Genomic DNA, 24951 nt, shown 5'->3' on the forward strand with positions numbered 1-24951 from the left:
ACCGTTGAAGGAAAGTATCCTGATGAGAAGAAAACTGATAAAACAGCAGTGCCGCAGTCTTTTTCTTATAATCACATCAAATATCTTCAAAAAATAATCCATTTACCACACGCTGCAGATCAAGCATCTCGCTGGCAAGTTCAACCCGCTCTCCCTGTACAACATTATGATTAATGAAAGGATAAACATCAAGAAAGTTGCATGTTTCTAAGTTCAAAAGACAAATATGTTCACCTTTTTCTCAATCGTCACCACAAAGAAGCTACATATATTCAAAATGTCAGGTTTTTTTTTTTTTTGTTTTTTTTTTAAATCTTCACCTATCGTGTCTTTTCTGGCTTTAAAAAGAATGAAACATACAGATGGCTGTACATGAAACTATACACATCCACCAAAACCTGTTCAGAAAAAGAACAAGAGGAGACAACGAAGTGCTTCGAACAGGAAAACATGAGCGTTTGTGTGAATTTCATTTGGAAGAAAAGGGTGAGAGCTGCTCAAAAGCAAACACCAGAGACAGAGGTAAGGAAGTGTAAAGTGTGCTCGCAGTTTCCCTGTTTGCAGAAACCACCTTCAGAGCGCCATCGACAAAATGTTTATCCGAACTGTAAAGTCTGTCTGAGTCATTGTTGTGTCTAATGAGACATTTGTGCCTTTGTCAGGTAATTTAACCTTATACTTGTATCGAAAATTAAAAATTTGTTATAGAATTGAAATCACTATTGACACAGTTTGCTCTCATGTGAAAACCAATAATCCTGTTGTTGCTTCGTCTTCATTACATAAAACGTCTCGTCTCGGCTGCTTGTGAAAACACACTAAAACTGCAAATTGCCAGGTTGAGAATATTTTCCCTTCAACCCGCTACAGATCAGATAATTGCTTATGTTACTGATGAAACTTGAAGTACAGTGAACTCAGCTGGAGCTTTGAAATTCATTTGTTTTGCTATTCACAAACAATAACGACGAATGGAGCAGTTTAACATCTAATAGTTCCAAAATGCTACAGTTCAGTCTGGTTTTTATGCTAATACAGCACTTTAAAATTCAACAAGAAATCGCTTCAGATCCAGTTAAAGTCTCTTTTCTACCGCGGCCGAGTCCTCAGCACCACTCTGTGAAACTACCGCTGCTCTCCATCAAAGAGTCTCTGCAGCACAAAGCTGAATCTTCAGCGTCTGGAAAGTGTCCACGTGAGGACACTGAGATCCGTCCACCTCGGCTCGGACAGCTCCGTATTAAATGTCTGCACACCGGATGTCCAGGCAGTCTCCTCTGAGGACAACCAGGGCAGCTCTGGGTCATCACAACACCCACACTTCAAACCCTAAAACCCGAAAAGACTTCACTTCACACAACTAACCGACTTGACGGTGGTCCTAGATCAGTTCTTTGGAGTGCTCTGGGACCAGACTTGAGGAAGGGAGGGACAGTGAGAGAGGGAGGGAGAGACAGTGGGGTTGTGTTTCTCCTCAATCAGACAGACAGGAAGTGGATCAGCAGGAGGGAGGAAACCCCCTTCTGGGCTGCTGGGTCACAGGTGGCTCTGCTCAGGGACTAGCAGGGGGCCGGGGTGAGGGGCAGGAGCCTTGGCTGTCAAAGCTGGCTGTCCTCGCCTTCCACTGCAGGACACACAGACACAAGGAAGTGATTCATAACACATATGTTGCCTTTTTTATTTGCAGCACCGTCACTCTCAGGTCTCAACACAAGACACATATCAGTCTAACGGTGTGTGCTGCAGGAATATAAGAACAGTGGGCCTCATACACAGATTTTTTTCTTATTTTTGTTCTTACTTTCAATTTCTGGGATTCACCAATGTTCTCTTATTTCTACTCTTTTTATAGGTAAGAAAAAATGTGGAGAAGCACGGACTAATAGACTGTGGTGACGTCTCGCAGGCAGCCTGTCAGTCATGCAGCCCCGCCCTTAAATATGCGTAGCTTTAAGCCTTAAAAAAATGTAGCGTAAGTGTATTTTATTACAGTTGACCCCGTGTACAGTTGTCACGAACCAGGAAATTATATATGGAGACCAAAACCGTTTTTGTACCAGGCTGTAAACATGTTTATTCCTCTTGTAAAGTCGGGCATTTTAACAAAGGGGTCTGTGGGAATTGACTCACTCTTGGAGCCAGCCTCAAGTGGCCATTAGAGGAACTGCAGTCTTCTGCACTTTAGTGTTGGCTTCATTTTTCAGCCCCCCAATGCTGTCACTTAACGGTAAGTGATACACAGATTTTTTTCATATTTCTGTTTGTATCCACAATTTGTTCTTATTTTTTATATCTGGGATTCACCAATATTTTCTTATTTTTGCTCTTCTTATAGGTAAGGGGAAATTTTATGAGTAGTCGAGAGCACTCTGACCAAGACAGGAGAAAAACAATTTGTTTTCACAGTCCATAAATTGTTTGACTATTAGGTTTGAAAATGCATGTATGTTATCAAATTTAGATTCAACCAGTAGAATGGACACCCCATGTCTTTGCCATCGGAGCTGTTGCTTTGATTTCAACCTGCTTTGCTGCATGTCACCTCCGCCCTTCATTCTTGATCTTGATCTGTCTATCTATCTAAGGTTGCAAAAAAAAACTTTAAAAAATCAGATTATGTTTTAGAGTTATTATAATGATTAGATTATGGAATTTGTAGGCTAAAGAAAGACTATTGTACTTGTTCCACTGATCCCAATTACTGTGGTTTCAGTTGTTCATCCGTCTGCTGACCAGTGCTGGAATGTAACTAAGTACATTTAAGTACTGTACTTAAGCACATTTTGAGGTACTTTTACTTAAGTGTTTAATCTCATGCAACTTTCTACATCTACTCCGCTACACTTGAGATGGAAATATTGTACTCTTTACTCCACCACAATTATTTGATAACTTTAGTCACTAGTCACTTTACAAGTAAAGTTTTTTGGCACACAGACTATATGAAGATAAACAAGTGCAGCTAAGATGATTAGTTGATTGATTAGAATATTAATTGGCAACTGTTTCAATTAAAGTTTAATATTATTTTTCATGCAAAAACATTTCATGGCTCCAGCTTCTCAACTATAATGACTCGCTGCTTTCCTTTTCATTAATTTGATTGATTAAACTGATTTAATTTTCTTCAGCATTGAGTACTTACTTTTAATACTTAAATACACTTTCCTGATTGTACTTACACACTTTTACTTAAGTTAAATTTTCAATGCAAGACTTCTACTAGTAACAGAGTATTTTAACACTCTGGCAATAGTACCTTTACTTAGTAAAGTAAAAGATATGAAAACTTCCTCCACCACTAGTGCTGATGCAGACTTTGCAGTGTCACAACTGTGTAGCCATTCCTTTTTTTCCCCTGTAATGCTATCTGTAATCACTTTATTCAAGTTTATTCAACCGTAAGTCAGTGTCACTACTGCTGAAGTCCTTCTTCTTCTTACAGTCTTTTTTTTGGTGGCATCTCTCTAGATCCTGGGCATGTGCCTGAGTCATTGCATATGGCACAACACCTGCCCTTATATAGTGTTTAGGAGGCATATATGCTAATATGTGACTTATGATCAAGTGGGATTTAGCACACCTGGGTAAGAGCAGATTTGGATGCATCTGGAGTTTACTTCTTTTATTTTTTTCTCAGCAGAAAATATAAGAGAAGTTCAAGAGAATGTTGCTGCATGAGGCCCATTGTCTGATTTAACATTTATGTTTCCATTTAGTGCGGTAGGGGTTCAGGAAAAGGACTTAATGATAATAATTAAAAAGACTGAAAGCATTCATTCAAAGAACATAGACTCAAAAATTAGTATCTCACAGGATACCTGCATTATTATCTCATCAAAAACACAGACACAGTGTTATCATCTCTGTCTTGCCTCTTTATAGAATCAAAACAACAACAACAACAACAACCCCTTTATGCTCTCTTTTTAACCAGAATCAAGAATTACGATCACATCACAGTGATTTTAGCCTCTTTACATCGGCTCCCTTTTCGTTTCAGGGTTGATTTTAAGACCTTATTGATTATTTTTAAGGCTCCTCACAGCCTGGCTCCTGATTATATTTCTGACCTTTTAGCCCCTCATGAACTTATGTGTAGTTTGAAGTCTTTTTGTCTGTTCCAGAGTCCAGGCTGAAGACTAAAGGGGACAGAGCTTTTGAAATCAGGGTCCTGAGACTCTGGAACGACCTGCCTGAGGATGAAAGCCTGTCTGAGCCAGCGTCTTTGTTTAAGCCTCTCCTAAAAACATACTTTTATCTGAGCTGTCTGTCTATCTTATTGCTTTTTTATTGATTTTTATTCTTGTTTGATATCTTTATTTTAGTTTTGGCCCTCTTGTATTTTATCTTTTACTCTGGTGACAGTTTGATGACGTTTTAATTAATTTCATTCTCCTTTTTTGTAGTTTTATTGTAAAGCACTGAGTGTTATCATGATTATTATTACTATTATTATTACATAGCTGCAGAAAAAAAAGGCTAAATAAGTAAACAAATAAAATAGATGGCTTTTTCTTTTAGAAAAGCATTTTAAAGTATCATTTGTGTTAAAAATATATTTAAAAATACAATAAAATAAAAGAACATTGTTGATGGGATGTTTTGAGCCTTAGCAATGCAGGAAAATTACAGAAAATACAACATTAAAGAAGTTCATACTAATATATTTTGTCACTCCTGTTATTGTGGAGTTCCCATCATGCTCCGGGGGATGTAAATAGGAAGTATAAAGATGCTATTAATGTAGTGAGATCTGACTTGGGCTACGACTTTAGCCGAGTTTTTCAATTTAGCATCGATATTTGTTAGCGCTGCTGAAAGTTAGCGCCATTTAAAATATGCCGAATTAGTTAATAGAAGTTCCTTTTTCTATTAAACTAATAAAATTACAGACAACTATCACCGGATAATTTAAAAACTGAAGAAAAGCTTAAATCGCGATGATTTTCAGTGAAGTTCTGGACTCACAAGTAGCGTCTTTTTTCTTTGACTTCTACGCGAATTTAAGGACGTTTACTCGTGATGTACATCAAAGATAATGGCATCTTCTGAAAGAGTAAGTCACACAAAATTTAAAAATATATGTATCATGTTTGTGTGTTGAGATTTGACTGAGTTATGAGACCGAGAAGGAGTCCGGTTTGTGACGCAGTTAGCTTAATTGCCTCTACAGGCCGTTTATTAGACATTCCTGCTGTTGCTCCTTGTTGAGTGTTGGCGGGCATCCAAACTACATAAACGACCACTTGTATGCACTTGTCCCTTCGCCACATGCCTCATGTCACTCCCACTGTGCCCCTTAAACTCATAGCACGGTATAATTTAAACTCTTGGACGTGAAAATGACCATCCAAGCTCCTGAGTCCTCATCCAAAATGATATAAATATACAGAATGCTCCTTTAAAATGACTCCAATCCAAACCTACCTCCTTCTCAGACTTCTTGGACTCCAGCAGGGGGTGCCAGTGTGCAATGGGCTTGCGTGGATAAGCCAGCATCTCGTTCCAGTGGTCCCTGCCAAGTCCCTCGGCATGGCATCCAACCCTCATCACACCAATGATCTCATTATGACCTACCCTGTGGGGACACACATACACACACACACACACGTACTGTATGAATACATCTGACTTAACCTGACAGGACAACTCATACATCAAATTGTGTTTTTTGTCTAATTGCAAGAAGGACAGCTTGTAATACAAGGAGACACACATCTGAGTGTGGTTGTCCTGACGATTGACACAGTGAATCCGCAGCTGTTTGTCTCTGTGACTCATCTCAGGAAGGAGATCTTCGCTCCTTTAACAATGCCTGAAGTGTAAATGAAAGCACTATTAATCCCCTATTATTAGCACAGCCTGATTTAATCCTAAGCATGAGAGCGGACAGTAAATGAAACACAAGAGGGTAGGTTTCTAAATCGTGTCTGCTCCTTTTATACTACACAGTTAAAAAAAAAAAAAAAAAAAAAAATCAGTTCGACCTTTAACACACGTGCTCTCATTCTGTCAGCTGTCTGCACTTTTTCCCTTTCCTATTATAGCTTCATACTGTAAAGGTGCAGTGCTCTCTTTTTCTGAAGAACCACAATTGGAAAATGAGGAATAATTGAAATCTTTTTTTATTAATAATCTCCTCCAGATATATTTGCACAGAAATGAAAATACTGTGAGTATGCAAATATTGTTCATGTGAAAATGTAACTATGAAATATCTCCTACGCTGCTGAAACACACTTGTGTAAGTTGCATTTTGGACCATGATTAGCTCCAAAACTAGTTTTGATGCCCCGAAATTATGCACGTCTTACGGCGCATTCCCACTAGATCTGGTGACAGAGGGCGTCTCAGTGCTCTACATTCCTTTCATTGGAGAGAGGAGAAGCAGTCACGCAGTGCATGGTGGGTGTGTTGTGGCGAGTTTGATGGGATTGTGGTGTGTTCCCGGTCTGTCTTTGCATAAAGTAGACTAAATTCAGCTTTATGTATATTATTCCGTCCAAGGCTGATGCGTCTGGCTCACAGAACTTGGACCAAGCTGTCAAACTAGGTGACGTAGTTCTAAAATGAAACAAGATTCAGCTGATGCATTGCCTATTTCTTGGCTTTAATGTTTTTGGAAAGAGATTTTTGGATAGAGTCACAGAAAGTTTGTGAGCATGTTGTTTCCTGTTTGAAATGGCGAGCAGAGAACCAGGGACCGCCCAAGTAGCAGTGCATTCCACTGCTGGGTATGTCAAAAGCGGGAAGCCCATCAAGCTAGCAGTTAAGTGGAGTTAGTGTGTCCTCCAGCATCCTTACTGGATCTGGTGGAACTGTATGGTTAGGCTGGAGATAAACTTGCTTTGAACTATGCATTTGCGTGCGCATGATGGCTGCCCCGTGTATCCTGGCTCTGTTTGCAGCCTTGGTTTTGCATGTCCTCAGAAATGAAAGCTGTGTGTCCATAGGATTCAATACGTGCATAGCAGTAGAGGCAGTGTGAGAAACAAACTCGCCACTGTAACAACGTGCTTGATTTTCGTGGGCCTCACATATTATCTATAATGGTGCCACTTGTTTACATCATAAAAATTTACAAGTTCAAAACAGTTTGAACCATCAATTCTTTGATGTGCTCTCTGGCAGTATCCTCCAGTAACACGTGTACATAGGCAAGTATGTGACAGTTCTGTTCAGGATGCATCTGGTTGTCTACGTAATTTTGGTGGGCTTTTTGCCTTTATTTGATAAGAGCAGCAAAGGGCCGTGGATTGGAATCAAACCTGGGGCCTCTGCGGCAAGGACAAAGCCTTTTGTACATGGGGCGCCTACTCTACCAGGTGAGCTTCTGGGCACCCCTGTCTATGTGAATTTATCTATGAGGTATATCTCCTGCCTGACACTTAGATTTGAAGTTCCAGTGTGTAGGATTTATTTCAGAAATACAATGTATTACAATGAGTATGTTAACTTTACGCCCAGTTCAGACTGCACAGTTCAGCCCGCTTACAGCCCGACGCGGTTGTCGCACGGTGTCATAGTAGACGCCAACAGACTGGGATGCCTCATGACGTCCCAATAGAAAGTCTAGCATTTTTGATTTTCTTTTTCTTCGACGACCTCTCCAGTCACAGCTGTCATTTTGACCAATAGGAACACAGACTGATGTGCTGCTGTAGATAACTGTATGGAACTTGTTGTGGAGGATTCACTGACTTGCACGGTTTTCAGGCGGTACTTCAAGTGTAGCTCCTGCCATTTGGTGACACTTTTTACGTTACTACAAAGACTGTTCGACTGGGACATTAACACCCACAGTGACTGAAATAACAGTAATAATCAAAACAGGACGTGGACCAATGAGTAGTCTGTCATCACAGTCAGGTAATCCATAATCGCCTAATCTGACATAGGCCTTGTGACAGTCAGAGAGGACAAAAATGTTGTGTTGTCTGAACCTGGCATTAGTGTATAATCACCTAGGAATTGTTGTGTTTTGTTACTTTAGAATGAGTCATTTATATCGACACAAAGTCGTCTGTCTTGCACTGCAATCTACAGTAGCCCAGAAAAGACAAACCAAACACTCGCTCTAGACGGGGCCATTCGCATTTTTATGTTGGCCACTGTTGTTAGCAGCCCCTTTGCGACAAGTGCATCAGAAAAACTCAGTTTGTTTTTTCTAGAGGAGGCGACCTCTGCAGATGATTCGGCTCCTGGTAATATCCTCCTGAACAATGAATAATTAAGGAATTCTAACTGGGAGAAGTTTAAGCTGGTTGCGATCTGCAATCCTCACCACTGGATGCCACTAAATCTCCCTAAATCTTACACACTGTTCATAGGAGCTATCTCAAGTGTAAAATGTGTGTGTGGGATGCTAATTTGTCCTGTAGGGGTCACTGTTCTGTCATGGATGTCTGTCAGTAAAGGTAGGAACCATTCATTGAGGGACAGGTGTTGCTAGACGGAGGAGCACACATAGTTTTTTGACTGCAACGCCTAGCTATGTGAAGTCAGGTGTATGCTGCTCAGTGTAATGGTGAAAATGTGTACCTCTGAATGGTTCATGGACACAGATTCATGAATGTTTGCATGTTTTTCATTGAAGACTAGAGCAGTGAGAAATAAATTATGCATGTACGTACAAGTCGTAATCCATGACAGAGATGTGCAGGCTGACGTGGTCCATGCTGTCTGGCGGGATGTCAAAGATGATGGCCTCGTTGTAGGTGGGATTCAGAGTGTTCTTCTTTATGCTCGTCTTCTTCTTTTTCAAACGCCTCCCGTCACATATGAGCGACACTTTGACGTAGGGATCTAATCGGTGAGAGAAAGAGAGGATGGAGAAGTGACTATCAAAACAGGAAGCGCTGATAATTGAATCTCATCATGTTTCAAGTTATCCATCTTTTTTTTTTTTTTTTTTTTTTTTTTTTTGGGCGAAACTGCCAGAGCAGTAATTAGCATGAAGATCAGGCTTGTGGGATTATTAAGAACAGAGCTTTTACAAATGTTTGCCTTGACTGCCAAAACATCTTCAAAGAAGTCCGTGAAGATAGAGCCATCAGTGGCCTATTTCATCATCCAGCGTGTGTGTGTTTTTTCTACTTAAGCATGAAAGCAACCCTGGAGGAGCAGGCATCGGTAATGTGCATAAATGTAGATGAGTCAACGGCTTGTGTAAACACAGAGCATGAGAGGCCATAGATAGCTTAAACAGCATGACTGAGAAAGCTTCCTGATGAATGCTGATCTTGATCTGTATCAGTCAGTATTATAGTTATAGTATTATACCACGTTTTTAGTCAGATGTAAGCTGCCTTGAATCTATAAGCAACAAACAAGAGTGCTTGCTTCGCAGCCCAGTACGCTCCAAGGCACAACTTGATAGCTACTGGTTTACGACCCACAGATTGAGATAAAGGCAGACAGTTAAACCCCTAAAAACTGAAACGGGGATTAAAATTGGGACTCACTTTAAAATCGTGAAATGTCATCAAACATGTGAGGGGAAAAAATGCCACGTTCACTCTGAATTACACCTGAACCCTGGCATTTAATGCACAATAAATGTCACATTTTACGAGTCATATCAGTATTGTGGGGGAAAGTGGTAATGGAGAAGTGGAGCAGCAGTCTATTACAATAAACAGACCCCCTGCAACTATTTGCTGACAATGTCTTAATATTGCAAGTGTTGAATATTAATAACTGCTGAAATAAACAGAACGCAGCTGTGGAGACGGCTCTCCGCTGTTTGCTCACTTTATCTGACATGCTTACAATTGGATATTAAAAAGACGGATCATTCCTGTTGAGCCGCTGCAGCTGTATGTGAATCACACAAACACACACACACACACACACACATGCAAACACACCTGAGTATCCAGTGATGTCCATGGCCTTGAGGTTCCTGCACTTGATGACAGTAAGTGTGAGTCTGCCTGCGGTGGGCAGGTAGCATAGTGAGAACATGATCTCCCCAAGGTCAACACTTTCCTGTGGAAAAACACAAACGCAAGCAAAAAATCTCTTTGTTTCACATTTACATTCAATGCAGATGATCCTGAGTCTTGTACAAGTGTCTCATCCTCATGTTCTGTTTCCTGGATCAATACTGTAGTCTGCTCACACCATCAGTGTGGAAGTACTCAGATCTTTGACTTAGGTGAAAGTAGTAATGTCACAGTGTCGGAATACTGTTACAAGTAAAAGTCATGCATTCAAACTATTACTGAGGTAAAACTGCGAAAGTTATAGCATCAAAACATACTTGAAGTACACAGAGTTAAAGTACTCATAATGCAAAGTGGCCCATGTCTGTGTAAATATATTTTGGAGTAATGGGTTGCTTGAGCAGAGAATAAAGTCACGCTTCATACCACTCTTTGTTATGGTAGACAGTTGGGCCATGCTTGCATGTTAATGCATGTGAGTCACATATATGTACTGTATAAAGTGACCTGGATACAGTGTTGGAGGCGAGACCCGGCCTGTTCATTCCTATTAAAGCTGCTCAGTGGCACATGAAGCCAAAATCGGTCAAGAGTGCTCCAGGAGTGAGTCCTAAAACCTGGAAATTTAGCACTCCTGATTGCCTTGTCTTGAAGTCAGTGGCTTTTTGAATGTGTATTTGGTTTGATGCCTGAAATAAGGTCTGTGGTCAACACAAGCTTAAGAGACTTTCACATTTTGTTCTGCAACATAGGTAAATTTTGAAGCCTTTACGTGTCTTAAAAAGGCAGTTGCTAGCTAGAGGCTTAGTGAGGCTACAGAACATCATCACACTGAATATGGTTTTACAATCTTGTTGCAGTGGTGACATTAGGTCATGCGATTGTAGTGTAGTTCATTTATAGCCCAACGTTAGCTTTTTACTTCTGGTGATTGCATTTTGGCTTCAATAATCATAAAAGTAGTGTTAATTTGTGTTAAGTTATTTTGCTGAACACAACGTGTACGTATCATAAACATTTGTTTGCCACAGTGTTTATTTTTTGAGATAATCCAAAAAACCCTTTTGGATTTTTGTTGGGGGCACCTCCGCATTCGCCAACAAAAAAATGGTTATCTATCAGCACTCTATGGAGCAGGACCACTAGAGACTTCTGCTGACCAAGCTGACAACTTCCGGTTTAGCGCTTCGCTAACTTGAACTGGGATAAAATTATTTAACCCTGTGGCTCTTCTAGACTTTCCAAATGTCATCAGACTAAATGGTTTAAATCCTGATAATGAAGCAAGTCATTCAGTTGGGGTTGGGATGTGCATAATAATGTATCCACTGATTTACAGATGTCTCTTTCACAATGTAAATCTCAGGTAAAAAGTGTTTTTAGGGCCCCATGGCATCACATGATAAGTTTGGAAGTTGTAATTCCACTGTTTGGACACTACGAAAATTGGGTTCAAACCCCGGTACACTTCCTTGAGGCCTGGTGAGTTCCTGTGTGTGTATCCCCCTGGCTAGCTAATCGCCACTGCTCTGCACTGCGCTCATTTGGCAGTTACAGCTGATAATGTCTTCCTGACCCTCGGTGGTGGAACAACGTCTTCGCAGAATTGTAACGCCCACCCTCCGGTTCCCCTCTTATGTTAATACTGTCGGCTATTTAAGTCCTGTTGCCGTTGTTAGCACTGTTAGCATTATTAGCTGCCTTCATGTTGAGAGCCATGTGTAGACAATCCCTACTCAGACTCCTGATCATTGATATACTCTGCATGTCCTACATAACTCCTTTGACCTATAATAATGTAAGTTGATTTATATTTTGTATTAATAATCTAAATAGCAACGTAGCTACTAACTAAAGTTATCAAAATTATCGAAATAGTGGTGGATAGTCGTGCAGAAGAAGCATAAAGAAGCATAGCACCTGAGTAAATGTGCTTAGGCACGTTCCACCACAGGTGAAGACTAACACAAGGAATTAATATATTTGATGTAGCCCACCACAGGGTTATCTGCTATCCCTCTATCATGAAATAACAAAAACATGGCGCATTTAATGCCTCTTTGTTGCCACAAGGAATAAAACCTCACAGCTGAGACTGTAAACTAGTTCATTAGAGTACAGACTGCACACAAAGGTATATAAAAAGGTAATATGATGCAAAATAATGCAACTTCTCTATTTGCATTTTTGCCTTGAAAAATAACCGCATTATGAATCTGCTGTTTGGTTACTGCAGCTTTGTATTTAGATGAGGCACTGGAGGGATGCAGGGGGATGGTGAGTTGTGTTAAAGACAAATGGAGAATATTTGTTGTAAAGCACACAGCAAGATAGAGGATGAGTTGTGTTGTCATTTTGTCGCACAGGACATTTTATATCTTAATGTCCGCTTTTTTTTTCCTAAAGAAATAGTTTGACATTTTGGGTAAAGTGTTTTTTTTTTTTTTCAGAGATGATGAGCTTATTTTCGTATAAAGAGTGAAAGCAGTGGGAAACTGCTGGCCTGGTTCTGCTCAAGGCCTGGTCCCAACTGAAAGTGGCAGACGGCTATACATCATTTGATTTTATTAAAGGTTTTATTAAAGAGGGGGAAAAACTCTCTGAGGAAACAAGCTCTGCTGTCATTAGTTCCTACAGTGGTGCAGTTTATGTACCATAAACTCATGTCTTGTAACTCTCTGCAAACATTCATGAGGCTGTTCACACTTAGACGGAGGAGGTTAAAGTGGATGGTGCTGCATGGCTAACGAGCAAACTGCCGTTTTTACATTTCTGTTTGTCTCCAGATGAAACGAATGACATACAGTGTGATATAAGAGTATTAGATCATCAAAATTTGTGTTTTTTCTTATTAACAGGAAGAAAAAAGGTCAGAAATGCTTCCTCTCGTCTCAGCCAGCTGGTGGGGCGTGTCTGGGTTTGACTGACAGCAGCTAGCAGCCCTGCCAGAGAGCCAGTGTTACACCCCAGGGAACATGTCATGGTCAGACAGCGTGTTGTTAGTGGTATTTAAGAGTAACGGCCACGCCAGCATTTAAATGGACCAAAGTGACATTTGCAGGTGCGTTTACATGCTGTTTAATGTGCTGCAGCTGAGCACTTAATTAGCTGTCTGGCCTGCAGACTGATGTGAGCACTGAACTTTTCTTGGGTGCATGTTTGTTTGGTTGCTGGTTTAGCAAGCTGAAGAGCAGGATGTGTGTTCATGTGTGCAACTTAGAAGAGAAGGAGACTTTAGCAGGAAAACTAATGAATGTAATTGATGCAAAACTAAGGAGTGCCAATCTGAAAGGAGAACACAAGGCATGTTATTTACAGAGCAGATATGTTGGTTGTAGAAGACATACAGATGCTGTTTCATTTCAACTGGACTTCATTTTAGAAGGAGCAAAGCTAGCTGCTACTCTCAGCTTCTAGTCTTTATGCTAAGCTAAGCTACTCATCTCTGGGTTTCAGCTCCTTATGCTGCAATTAGGTATGTCAGAATCAGCTGATTTTGCTTTTGACAGGCTGACACCCATAAACCAGTAACTAACCAGTTGGCAAAGATTCTCCATTGACTCAGTGAGCCACCTCATTTCAAAGCACTATCCATTTAGAGAGGGTGAAATTTTAATATTTAATGTTTTTCTTTTAATTTAATTGTCTCTTGGCTTTGCTGACAGACAGCTAACTGAGGTCACACGCAGAAACATAGAGCCCACTGCCCACCCTCCTGTCTCCTCCAGTTAGCTAATGTTAGCTTAGCCTCTCTGCACTGCACACCTCCTGGGTTGGGTAGGGGCTAGCTGGTGGCGCTGCTCATTTGGCAGTCACCACATCTAATGCTGTCCTGACCCAATGGCGTTTCTGTGAAAACACTGTGCCCACCCTCTGGTCTCCACACAGGTCGCCCTGGTGAGTAAGTGGCTCAGTTAAGAGCCGCAAACTCCCTTTAGCATTTTTGTTAGCGCTGTTAGCAGTGTCAGCATGGCTAGTGGTGCTAAAATTGTTGACAGTGCTAAAGGGGTTTTGCTGCTCAAAATGCAGCTGCTTGCTTGCGTCCCGATGGTGCCCCCCCCCCAGGTTGCCCTGGTGAGTAAGTGGCTTCATTTAAAGCAGCAAAACCCCTTTAGCACTGTTAACTATGTTAACATCACTAGCCATACTGACACTGCTATCGGTGCCAATAGAGCTAACATTGTTCACAATGCTAAAGGGGGTTTGTGGCTAAAAATGAAACCACTTACTCACCGGGGCAACCTTGGGGGAGACTGGAGGGTGGGCACGTTTTTATAGCAAGGCTGTTGGGTCTGGAGGGCTTTACAAGTGGTAATTGCTGACAGAGTGGTGCTGCTAGCTAATGTTCATCTCGCCACCAGACAATCAGAGATCTCCGCCTTCTGCTAGTCTGGGGACACTCCTTTCTAAAATGTGATTAACACACCGACGAAAACGGCCGGCAACAAAGCAACGCCTCTTGCATTTTTGAAAAGGACACGCCCTCCCGGAAATGTGCGCTCCCCCTTTTCTCGTCCACAAGGCAACAAACACACAGAGAGCATGAAGATGGATGCCGAGAGATTTAACTCCGTTTTATCAAACATGTGCTGAGTCCACAAGATTGTGGAAATGAAGGACGTACAGCGACTTGAGCCATTTTGTATCGCTACAAGTGTTTCTAGTCGGACTATGTTTACGAGCACAAAAGTTCAGCGAGCCACCGAAGGACCGCCCTGCGGATTTACTATTGGTTCTGCAACGTAGGGAGTTTTTTTAAACTCTGAAATTGTATCCGCCCATCTAAACACAAAACCAGGGAGAAAGTCATCAGTCTTTAGTTAAGCAAAACGTCTTAAGACTGACTTGTGAGTCTAAGCTAACGTTAGCTCCCACTAGATGTGTGCAGTAAACTGAAGTGTAGCATTCCATTGTACTGGGAAATTGTAAAAAAAAATAATCTTCAATGCAGAAAACTACAATGAAACTTACTCAAGTTGTAAACTTGGGCAAGATCCACCCTGCCCGAGTTCTCCTGTAAACACACCTGATGTTACAGCAACATGTAACAGTGTTGTAGCTGCCATTTCGTTCAGTTTATTGGTGCTTGATACAAGCCTTTGTGATCATGTGTGTCTCTATCTCTGACCACACAAAACAATTGCATACAAGTTATACAACTATGTGCTATTGGCTGTGGTTGTTCACGCTGTTAGGCTTGACACCTGTTTACATGATTTTGAGCTGTTGTACATTAGTTTAATCAGCAATGATGATAGTTGATCTTTTACTTTATGGGCTCTTTCTCTTCACTTATAGTGGTGGTAATTGATGTAGGCCCTGTGTAGATGCTTGTGAAGCTCAGGGACGTTATATACAAACATTAGTTTGCTGTGGAGGTCCATGTTTTCCCGGGCAGATGCACTGAGATGCATTTAGATTAGAGGTCGGGAATACCAACTTGGAATTATCGACTTCTGACTTGCAATGAATCGATTGCAGCATTTATGCAGAGCTATTAGACTGATCTTCTCATTTAACCAGCATGTCTTGGTGATTAAATTATAAAGTTTTAAGAAGAAATATGAGTGAGAAATAATTGAGTTCAAACAGAAAATAAATTCTGATCTTTTATACCCTGATGCAGTTAGATGAGCCACAGACTTCACCACCAATAGTATGGAGCTATTTAATTGAGTAAAGTGAGCTGAACAACTGGGCTTCACTTCAAGTCCTTGAGGTCATTTAGCTGTCAGTATCTCCTGGAAACAATTTGGTTTCATTCTGAAATTATGGCCAACCTCCCGATAAACTCTTTTGCCAAATGGCGAATTTCATTATTCTCATGGAACTTTGATTACATTATCAAAAAAACATAAATTCTGTTTCCAAATGATGATCATCACTCAAGACAGAGAATTAAAACAAAAACAGAGAAGAAATCGAATTTACAGCTCAGCACTTTAACCTAATGTAACCTAAATTACCCACATCATCAGCGAGTGAATGAGTCTTTTTTTTTTTTTAAAGAGAATTCCATCACTTAGGTCCCTCGTGTAAGAATGTTTTCTATACTTTAAATTACTTTTGAGACGAGCAAAACCTGCCTACGAAAATATTAGCTTTTACTTGTGTGGAGACATGCTGTATGAGTCCCTACTGAGCTAATGAGAGTCCTGTTATCTGCCTCATGTGAGTTCTTAGCCTCATCCTATAAACAGTATTAAGGTCGCACAGACCCCTAATCACTCCGAATGAGCTCAGTGAGAACCCCACTGATTGGCAAACCCCAGCACGTCTGTCTGAGCGCTGCAGTCTTAACGTCTCCTCACACATGCAGCTGCGATTTGGCTTTCTCTGCTGTGGAAAGTGAGGGATTTCGTTTGAAGGGTGTGAAGGTTCAGCCGTAATGTGAGAGCGCAGCAGAAATGTCAAGTGTTGTAAAAGCATGAAGTGACACTTTGATTGTCCTTGTAGAAACACAGGCCGTTTTGATGCCAGTCTGTATAATCTGTACTGCATTAATCATATTTTAGCCATGCTTAGTGGCAAAGCGCCAGAGATGTCATTCTGTCCATCGATTGTCAGGTCAGTCCACCACCTTGATCCAGACTTTAACATCTACAGTATGTCTATAATTATAACAACACGTTCTTTTGGGTCAGGTCTTCAAATACCGATGCTTTCTCACTCCCCTTGGCTTGCGACATAGTGTTTTTATGTGACACACAGTTGTCTTCTGGGTGAAACATTTTGCAACCCATCATTTAAGTTGTGAAATGGTCATGGTTAGGTTTAGGCAACCAAAGTGTATTGTTAGGTATAGAGAAAACATTTTGGGTTAAAATAAGTATGTAACATGACCTAAAGAGGTCATGTGAGAGACAGAAGTACGTGACAAATGGATGTACATAACCTTACGATGAAACTGCACTGACTTTTGGTTTTACACAGGAAACTAACAGTGGTCTCCTGGGTGAGTCTATGTTAGTTTGACCCATCAGCGTCCCCTCTCTTACCCCCAATGTGAACTTTCTCGCTCTTTATACTACCTGAGTTTCTCTGAGCATCATATTGCCACAGATGGGTATAGGTTGGAGTTAGCTGAAAGCGCAGTTGGTCTCATAGAGATGCCAAAGGGTGCTTTCCGTGTCGGCATCACACACTGAGGGGCCTGATAAAGCATCTGTATTTGTCAACCTAGGAATGACAACGGGCTGAAAATAATATCGGGCATGCAGACATTGACGTTCCCCTGATGATGAGGTGTACTTACTCAATTTTCCTTTGGCGCCTCACTTATCCATTGGAATATCTTACAATCTAACGGAGGGACTGTCACAAATTTTCATACAGACATTCACGGCTCTTTGAGGATATATCGGATCCAATCACAGAATCCCTCAGCTACTGTCTGATGAATATATAGCAACAACCAATACCTCAGCAGAGCCGGTGTAGCCAGTGGATATCCTTTTCTGAGTGCCAGTCATTGTTTACAGTTAGATTAGCAACTTATACGTGAGTATGGCTGTCCAGATAACATTTTGGCTAATTTCTATAAACAGATATATGTATATAAATGCAGAATAATTAGAAAAAAATGAATCAGAAGCTAAATTGTTGTCAGACAAGTCAGTTGATTCAGAGATTGCATTGCAGTCAATGTGTTCTACCTCTCCTGCTCGGTTTACCTGCCCCTCAAACGTGACTGGTCAATACTACATGCTCTCCAAAAAGACTACAAACGGCAACCAGGACTTTTCCATAGCCTTCCAAAGTCCATCCACAGTTTATGAATACACGCAGTTATCTGTTAATCGAGACCATATCAGATCCTATTGATTTTGGTAACCCCCAAACTTCTTCTTCTCTTGATCTAGCGCCATCATCTGGTCAAAATATGCATTTTATTCAGTACTTTGGTTTATGACTTGATTGCCGTCAACCTCCGCTGTTCTTTGTGTTTAGTGCCAATTAACCATTGTTAGCATGCTAACTGAGATGTTGATCATTTGTGCTTATGATGGAAATGTCACAACAATAATAGTGCTGCAGGGATGATGTTTTTTGTAGCTACTTAGAAATCAACACTGCCCTGGTTCCCCTAACAAAAAGCCTATGAGTTTTTTTGTATTTTACGCTTTGGGGGAAACAAAAGTTTACGATACATGTTTTGTTAAGCAAGATGAACTTCAAAAATGAACACCACTTTTATGATTTTTGAATCGTAAATGGAATCGCTAGAGCTAAAAAGCTAAAGTTATGCTATAAACAAACTACACCATGGTAGCATGACTTAACGTCGCCGCCACAAAGACGCTGTAAAGCGGTGTTCGGCATGATGACGTTCTGTAGTCTCATTTTGCCAGTTGTTAGCAATTATGTTTTTTAAATTATGTAAAGGCTTCGAAATTTACGAGTGGGGTATTTACTGGCGTATTTTATGTTGTAGACCAAATACCCATTCAAAACACCAATTAACTTTCAGATGAGGGAACCAGGAGTGCTAAAATGCTAACCCATTTCCGGATTTTAGGACTTATTCCTGGTTCACTCTTTTCTACTGATTGCCATAAAGCTAATGTACAGATGCTCATGTTCCCCTTGGGATGAATTGTAATGACTTTGGTGATCTCCTGCCTTTTGATTTAGCACCACCATCAGGTCAGAATTACACAGTCTAAAACTGTTTTCTCTGTTTAATGCTAATTTGCAAACGTTGGCATGCTAACACGCTGAACTATGAGGGTTAACATTAACCCTAAACATCAGCACCTTAGCATTGTCACTGTGAGCATTTTAGCATGTTACATTAGCATTTAGCTGCTAGCGTGGCAGTAAACTCCTCATGAGTCAAGTCAATTACTTATTAGTCACTGACTGTATTTACATTTTCATCGCTGTATTCATTATACATTATGGATGCTTTATTAAAAGAGAATGATTACCTCTCTGTTTTAGTCACTTCCATGATAAATGAACTCAACCATTCAAGCTGCTGATTAGAATGTAAAAACCTCCCAAAAATAGTTTGCTCAGATCGTACACACATGAGAATTAGTCGAAAGTCAATAGGTATACTCCTCCCCTCCGCACTCTTTATCTTAGTAGTGCTAAGTTGGTGTTATTGATGAATATCTCTCCTTGATCTATGAACTGAGGAAAGCTGCTGGCTCTTTTCTTTCGCCCTTCCCTCGTCTGCTAAATACTGGTGTCTCTTCCACTCATTAAGCTGCACAGTGTTTATAAAGCAGCGTCTTTATCTTACCCTGGACTTGCCTTACACTCCACTTTCTGTTTGTTTTTTGTTTCTCCTGAACTCCACCATCTGTGCATTCTTTATGTTGCCAATCTTGAGTTTAATGTGAGCAAGGGACTTTGTCATAAAATCATTTGGTGGTTCAATAAAGTTTGTGTGCCAAGGAGAGGGCCGGTTGCTTTTCTGCCTTCTAAGCAATAACGTTGAGATTATTGAACAACCCTTGAAGAAGCTCAAGTTCAACAACTGAAGGAGGAAGAACTCTCAGATATAAGGGCTCTGTGGAGGTGATAAAGTGATGGGGAACACGTTGTTCTTGCAAAACAGCCCCTGGACATCATCTACAAGTAACAAAGCCAACAGAAAAATAATTGCGCGAGTGAGCTGTGAGTCAGATGTATCCTTTTATGTTTGAGATGTTAACACCTCCCGACTGCAGCCAGTCCCTTTATGTATTTTAATAAGTGAAAATTATGTTTATGTAGGAGAAAAAAACAAACTATGTGTCTGATTTTTGGTGATTCATTTGCTATTTTACTGCATTTCTAGTCATTTAATTCAAATTACAGGGCTGCTGCCAGGATTTTAATTCCCTCAACACGCCCCTTAAGCAATCAGAAAATGTTGGCCAGATATTTCTAATTATTTAGTTCACTGCTGCATTAGATTTTCTCGAAATTTCAATTCCCTATATGAAGATGCTGAAATGCTGCTCAGATGAAGAAATACTGCATCCTTTATTTACTGGCCTAAAAGTGGTGAACATTTTACATTTTGGTCCTGTTTTAATAGCATAGACGCAACACCCAGTGCAAAGTGTCAGGTCTTGGGATGGCGTGGGTGTCGTCAAGCACACTTGTTATTTTGGTTCATGGATGTGCAACAGCACAAGTTGCAAAAGGGCGAGTTAAAGTTGAATGTAGATTGGAGGGTGTGCAGATTAATAAATACACCCTAAGCCAGTCTTATTGCTCTGAAAAAGCTGGACCAATCACAGTGAAAGCATGAAAACAGCAGGTCAACAAGTAACTTTTCTCCTTTACTTTTGGCTAGCTGGTAGCTTTGTCGAGCTACTGCTGGACTGAGAGGCTACATCTGTCAAGCCGACTACCTTCAGGTTTTCTGATTGGACCAACTACAAAGAACAGAACTTGAACAAGACATCTTTGACGCACGCTGCTTGGGTTACCCACTGATGCCAACTCAAGGTAAGCCCCAAACAACCCACTACCAGCCAGCCTTTAAATTTCCTTCCTTTGGTCATTACCCCTAGAAAATGACCTTGGCCTTGACACTCATAAAGAGCCCATTGCCAGTCATTCTCATAACACAACAGAGTGACTTTGCACCAGAAATAGACCTGGTTCTGAGATGTCTAATATAAACCACTTACAGAATTCGCAAGGCCATAAAATCCCTGGAGAAGTTATTGTGTTATGGTGTTAACAGTCTCCATTGGGGTTTATACTGCAGTTTGAGACACGCTGCCTCTTGTCTGTTTACGGTTGGCTCTGTGTGTTGTCATGGATACGCTGTACACAAACCAACTCGCCAACACTTTGGAAGGCTGGTGTAGCGATACACCCTCAAAAGAAAAGCCCATGTTTCTGGTCAGAAGGAGAAACACACCTACTTTTAAACATTATGAAAGACTTGGATATCAACAGGATTTGCACAAACATTGCAACACCGAACTTTTTGAGAAGGTGGTTGAAGGGATGAGAAAAGGAGGCTGTGTTGGCGTGGTCGAACAAGTCTGAAAGAATCCTACTTTTATGCAGCGAAGCAAATTTGCAAGACGTATGTTGACCTGATAAACAACATTTCAGGACACATTAATCTGAGTATGCGTGGCTACATGTAAACAGGAATATTAGGGGAATAATTATTTTCAATAGCTATGTAATCAGCTTAGTGGGAATGTTGTCTTTTTTGGAATAAGGGCAAAAAATGTAATGTGACAAAAAAGAGTGAAAGGTGCCATTACTTTGTACAAGTTGAAGTTAATTTTTATATAACGAGTCTCATTTAAAGACTGCAGGTTTAACTACAACCTGTAAAATATTACTCCACTAATATAAAAACAAGCTCACTCCAGTTTATAATGCAAGAGTGATTGAATGAACAGCGATATGGGAAATCAAACTGTGGAACTGCTCAAACTGAATGACAGCTGACCAGATTGTCCGTTCAGTTATCTTGCATGCAGAATGTTGATTGTTTAGGCAATTAATCAGGCGTCATGATCAACTGCATGTCAAAAATCAACTGATCTGGCAGAAATTTGGTCACTCCTATGTACAGTATCTACCCGACTTTACCCTTCCCTCACATTCCCAGAAGATCTCTAGAAGACATGACCTCAGCGTGCTCTTTAGTAGCGCTGACCCTGGTTGTATAGATCGGTCATATGGAACATGAGTGTCTCAATACAATCAGTCATTTGATACTCGGTCTAGAAAAATCAGAAAAAGCCAATAGATTCTTACACTGGTGGCATATTGGATGTCCCTCCATATGTTAGTCTCCCTGGAGAGGTCCGACATCTCAAACAAGTTGTCCAGCACCACCTCCCCGATCATGTCATGCCGCGAAAACCGGTCAAAGTCAAAGACGCTCATATGGAGCTTCCTGACTGCCAGCTCATCGTAAGGCACAGGAAACTGGAAGCTCTCACTGAATGTGGGGTTGAGGGTCTTCCTGTGGACGCGAGTCTGGAACTTCTTGCGGTCAGGCAGCAGGTAGACCTTCACGTAAGGGTCAGATGTGCCGCACAAGTCCTTGGCTGGTAGATCTGCTGCCTTGAGAATGTTGACAATGAGGGCCTCGTTTTCGTAGTCGTACTTGAGAGAGAAGTTAATCCTGCCACAGTTTTTGCTGCTGCCGTTCTTGGACGAATCCTCTGATTCCAGGGCCTTCTGTTGGTAGAGCTCTGGCTGAATGCGGCCGATGCCGGTGGGCTTTTCATCATTGTCCACCACGTAGTCATTTCCCAGATCGAGACTGCCTACCTGCATCTGCCTGGGCAGGTGTCTTTTGAATGAATTGTGCCTGCAGGGACAGGAAAGACAGAAAGAAAGAGAGAGTGACTGACAGGGAATGTCTCGGGGTTTGTGGTGAAGAGCTGTAGGGCTGACGAGCAAGGAAACTCAAAACAGGGAAGTTTTGAATTCAAGGGAGGAAGGTTTTAAATTCAAGGGAGGGAGGCTTTGGATTCAAAGGCCTTGACACACAAAGCTGACCTCAAACCAGTATTGCTGACAAAGGGTGACGGATCGCGTCACCACGTGTCGCCTGACGTCTTCTATGAAAGTTGCATTTGATCCCAGCAGAAGAAGCCAGCAGCAAGCTGAGTTCTCTCCTGTGTGCGAGGAAATAACTCGCAGCCTGTGGCCTCTGTTTATACAGTTTTTAAAAATGCATGAAAACAATTATCATAGAAAGCTAGCGTATCATTCTCATGTCTCTGTCAGAGCTGTTATATGCTTCGAATACCGACTTGAGAATATGTCTGATTTGCATCAGACACTGTTAGTTTTGCTTTTCTATGCTCTGTGCTGGGTTTGTCTGCTCTTTTATGTGAGGAACAGAAAAGTAAAATAAAAAGTGTAGGTGAAAATGAGCAAGTCAAGATAAAACTGCTTTAAATGTATGAAATAACAATAACAACAACAGAGAAAGCCCAGCGACAGCTCATTGAGCACCAAATGAGGACCCGGGGGTGACCGATGATTTGCTGTGTCAGGACCCTAAATGGAAATTTCTGCTGCTTTAGATGTGCTTTTTAAAGTCTAGCTGCATAATCAACAGGACTACTGATGTGCACTTATTAACATGGTGAAAATGTGCAGTTTTGCTAGAATTACTACAGCATAATGTTCTCTTTTTTCTCCCCTCCATTTCATAAATTCTCATGAAGAAGCTCTTGCATATGATTAGCCTTACCATTATGAGTTACAAAGAGATGCCTCTGAGGCAACACGATCTACAGTATTTATTATAATTAACTTTGTAGATACCAAATTGCTTTGATAGAAACGTTCTCCCCTCATTAGTGAGGCTATATTTAATGTATTTGGTGCCTAGTCACTTAAAATATAAAGTGAATAGCAGTGAGGCGTTTTCAGATTTACATTTTTCCCTTCATTTTTAATGTTGGATTAATTGTCCTTTATACTACATGACTTCATGTCTTAAAATCTGCCCATGTGAGCATGCATGCGTGCTTCTGTATATCCTTAAGCTTATTTACACATGAATAACCACATCACAAACTTACATACACATGCGTGTATATATGACTAACCGAGTGGAGGATGTTGGCTCAGTGGTTTGCCTCTGCATGCGCTGTGTGCGGCGCAGGAAGTGCTCCCTCATGGAGAGCTGCACATCGGTGGGGATGTCGGGAGATGTATGGCTTATCTTCACCGCCGCCTCCAGGAAACCCATCGAACCCATGGGGTCCTTCACCTTCTCTGTCGCCATGGTGACCGGTGGCTGCTGCTGGGGGCTGGGCAGAAGGGGAGGCGACTGGAGTGGGCAGTCCTCTGGGTCACAGGCCGCGGTGAGGGATGGGCTGGGGAAACGGGCCTTAGCTCGCCAAGGCACACGGCACAGCTTCCAGGAGACGAATGTAAGGAGGCCCAGCAGAGCCAGGCCACAGACCACAAACACAACGAACAGGAGGCCAAAAGAAGCGTCTGGTGGTGAGCCGCGGGGACCGGAAACAGAGGATCAGACAATATGGACAAACAGATGGTGATTACAAGGGTGAGAGAGGAGAAAGAGAGAGACGGTCCATTAGGACAGGAATTTTCTGGTGCTATATCAGTGGTTTTTATATAAGACAACAAACAGCCAGCCAAGTATACTGGGAGATGTGCTTCATAAATATTAAGTAGCTTCCATTAGTCAGTTCAGCGAAGGGATAAGGAAAGCGTATTAATGTAAACAGAATTCAAATGTGGGTATCGTATGCAGTCATGCACATGTACACGTACAAAGATAATTTCTCTGACATTAGAGGTACAAGTAATTAAAGCCTGTCAAATGGTAAAAAAAAGAAAAGAAATATAATCTATATGAATTTTAAAGAAGTTGCTCATAGGAATAAACCAATGTGTCAGACGCCTTCCTCTGGGATTTTTACCATGAAACAGATAAAAGGAGCCGGGCACGGTCAAACTCATTTATTTTCCAGCATTTTGAATATGCTATCAGGGGAACAAGCAGCATACAAAGTCCTGGAGACGTCCCAGGAATGCTGACAAGCACTCTGCGAGGATTCACAAGGACTCGAAGGGGGAAAGAACAAACAGAAAACACAGTACTGTATCTCTGGCTTTTGCCTTTTGGGACACCTGCCAGAGTTGATTTCAAGTAATTATATTTTTGCACCTGATACTTGAAATGTTTTCTGCTCCTTCCGGCCGGGACTGAATTCAATTTTCTCAATTTTGCTGGAGTGTTCTTTTCCGCTCGAATTTATCTACAATAACTCACACTGAGGAGCGTCTCTGTGGCCTCTCAGAGGATCCCTGAACTCCCGTCTCCACATAACACTCTTGAGATAGCAGCACGCTGCTTCGAGGCACATTGCATTAGCTCTTTCCTAATATTTACCCAGCTCAACCTTTCCTCACTTCAGCGACACATGAGCACGACACGCGCTGAAACCTGCAGATGGGGTTCAGTTTTTAGAGAAAACGTGATTTATTAATCATGTTAAAAATCAGATAATGAGTAACATTAACACATAGC

At 41.2% G+C, this 24951-nt stretch overlaps 1 protein-coding gene across 1 annotated transcript; it reads right to left on the bottom strand.

Moving 5' to 3' along the window:
• Positions 1–1062: 1062 nt before the first annotated feature.
• On the bottom strand, positions 1063–24748 carry syt6a (synaptotagmin VIa). Its single transcript, XM_049580998.1, has 7 exons — positions 24694–24748; positions 23498–23891; positions 21681–22242; positions 9873–9993; positions 8637–8808; positions 5431–5581; positions 1063–1624 (listed from the first exon to the last, which is right to left on the bottom strand). Exons 1-7 carry the CDS (start codon positions 24746–24748, stop codon positions 1553–1555), a joined length of 1527 nt encoding a protein of 508 aa, XP_049436955.1. The 3' UTR covers positions 1063–1552.
• Between the last annotated feature and the right edge of the window lie 203 nt (positions 24749–24951).

The sequence above is a fragment of the Epinephelus fuscoguttatus genome, linkage group LG7 (assembly GCF_011397635.1).
Source record: "Epinephelus fuscoguttatus linkage group LG7, E.fuscoguttatus.final_Chr_v1".
NCBI lineage: Eukaryota > Metazoa > Chordata > Actinopteri > Perciformes > Serranidae > Epinephelus > Epinephelus fuscoguttatus.

Coding starts and splice junctions, on each gene's coding strand:
- syt6a (XM_049580998.1), bottom strand. CDS start 24,748: ATGTGGAGACGGGAGTTCAGGGATCCTCTGAGAGGCCACAGAGACGCT. Junction 22,243..23,497: donor GAGCCAACATCCTCCACTCG/GTTAGTCATATA, acceptor CTGTCCCTGCAG/GCACAATTCATTCAAAAGAC. Junction 9,994..21,680: donor ACATCCAATATGCCACCAGT/GTAAGAATCTAT, acceptor GTTTTTCCACAG/GAAAGTGTTGACCTTGGGGA.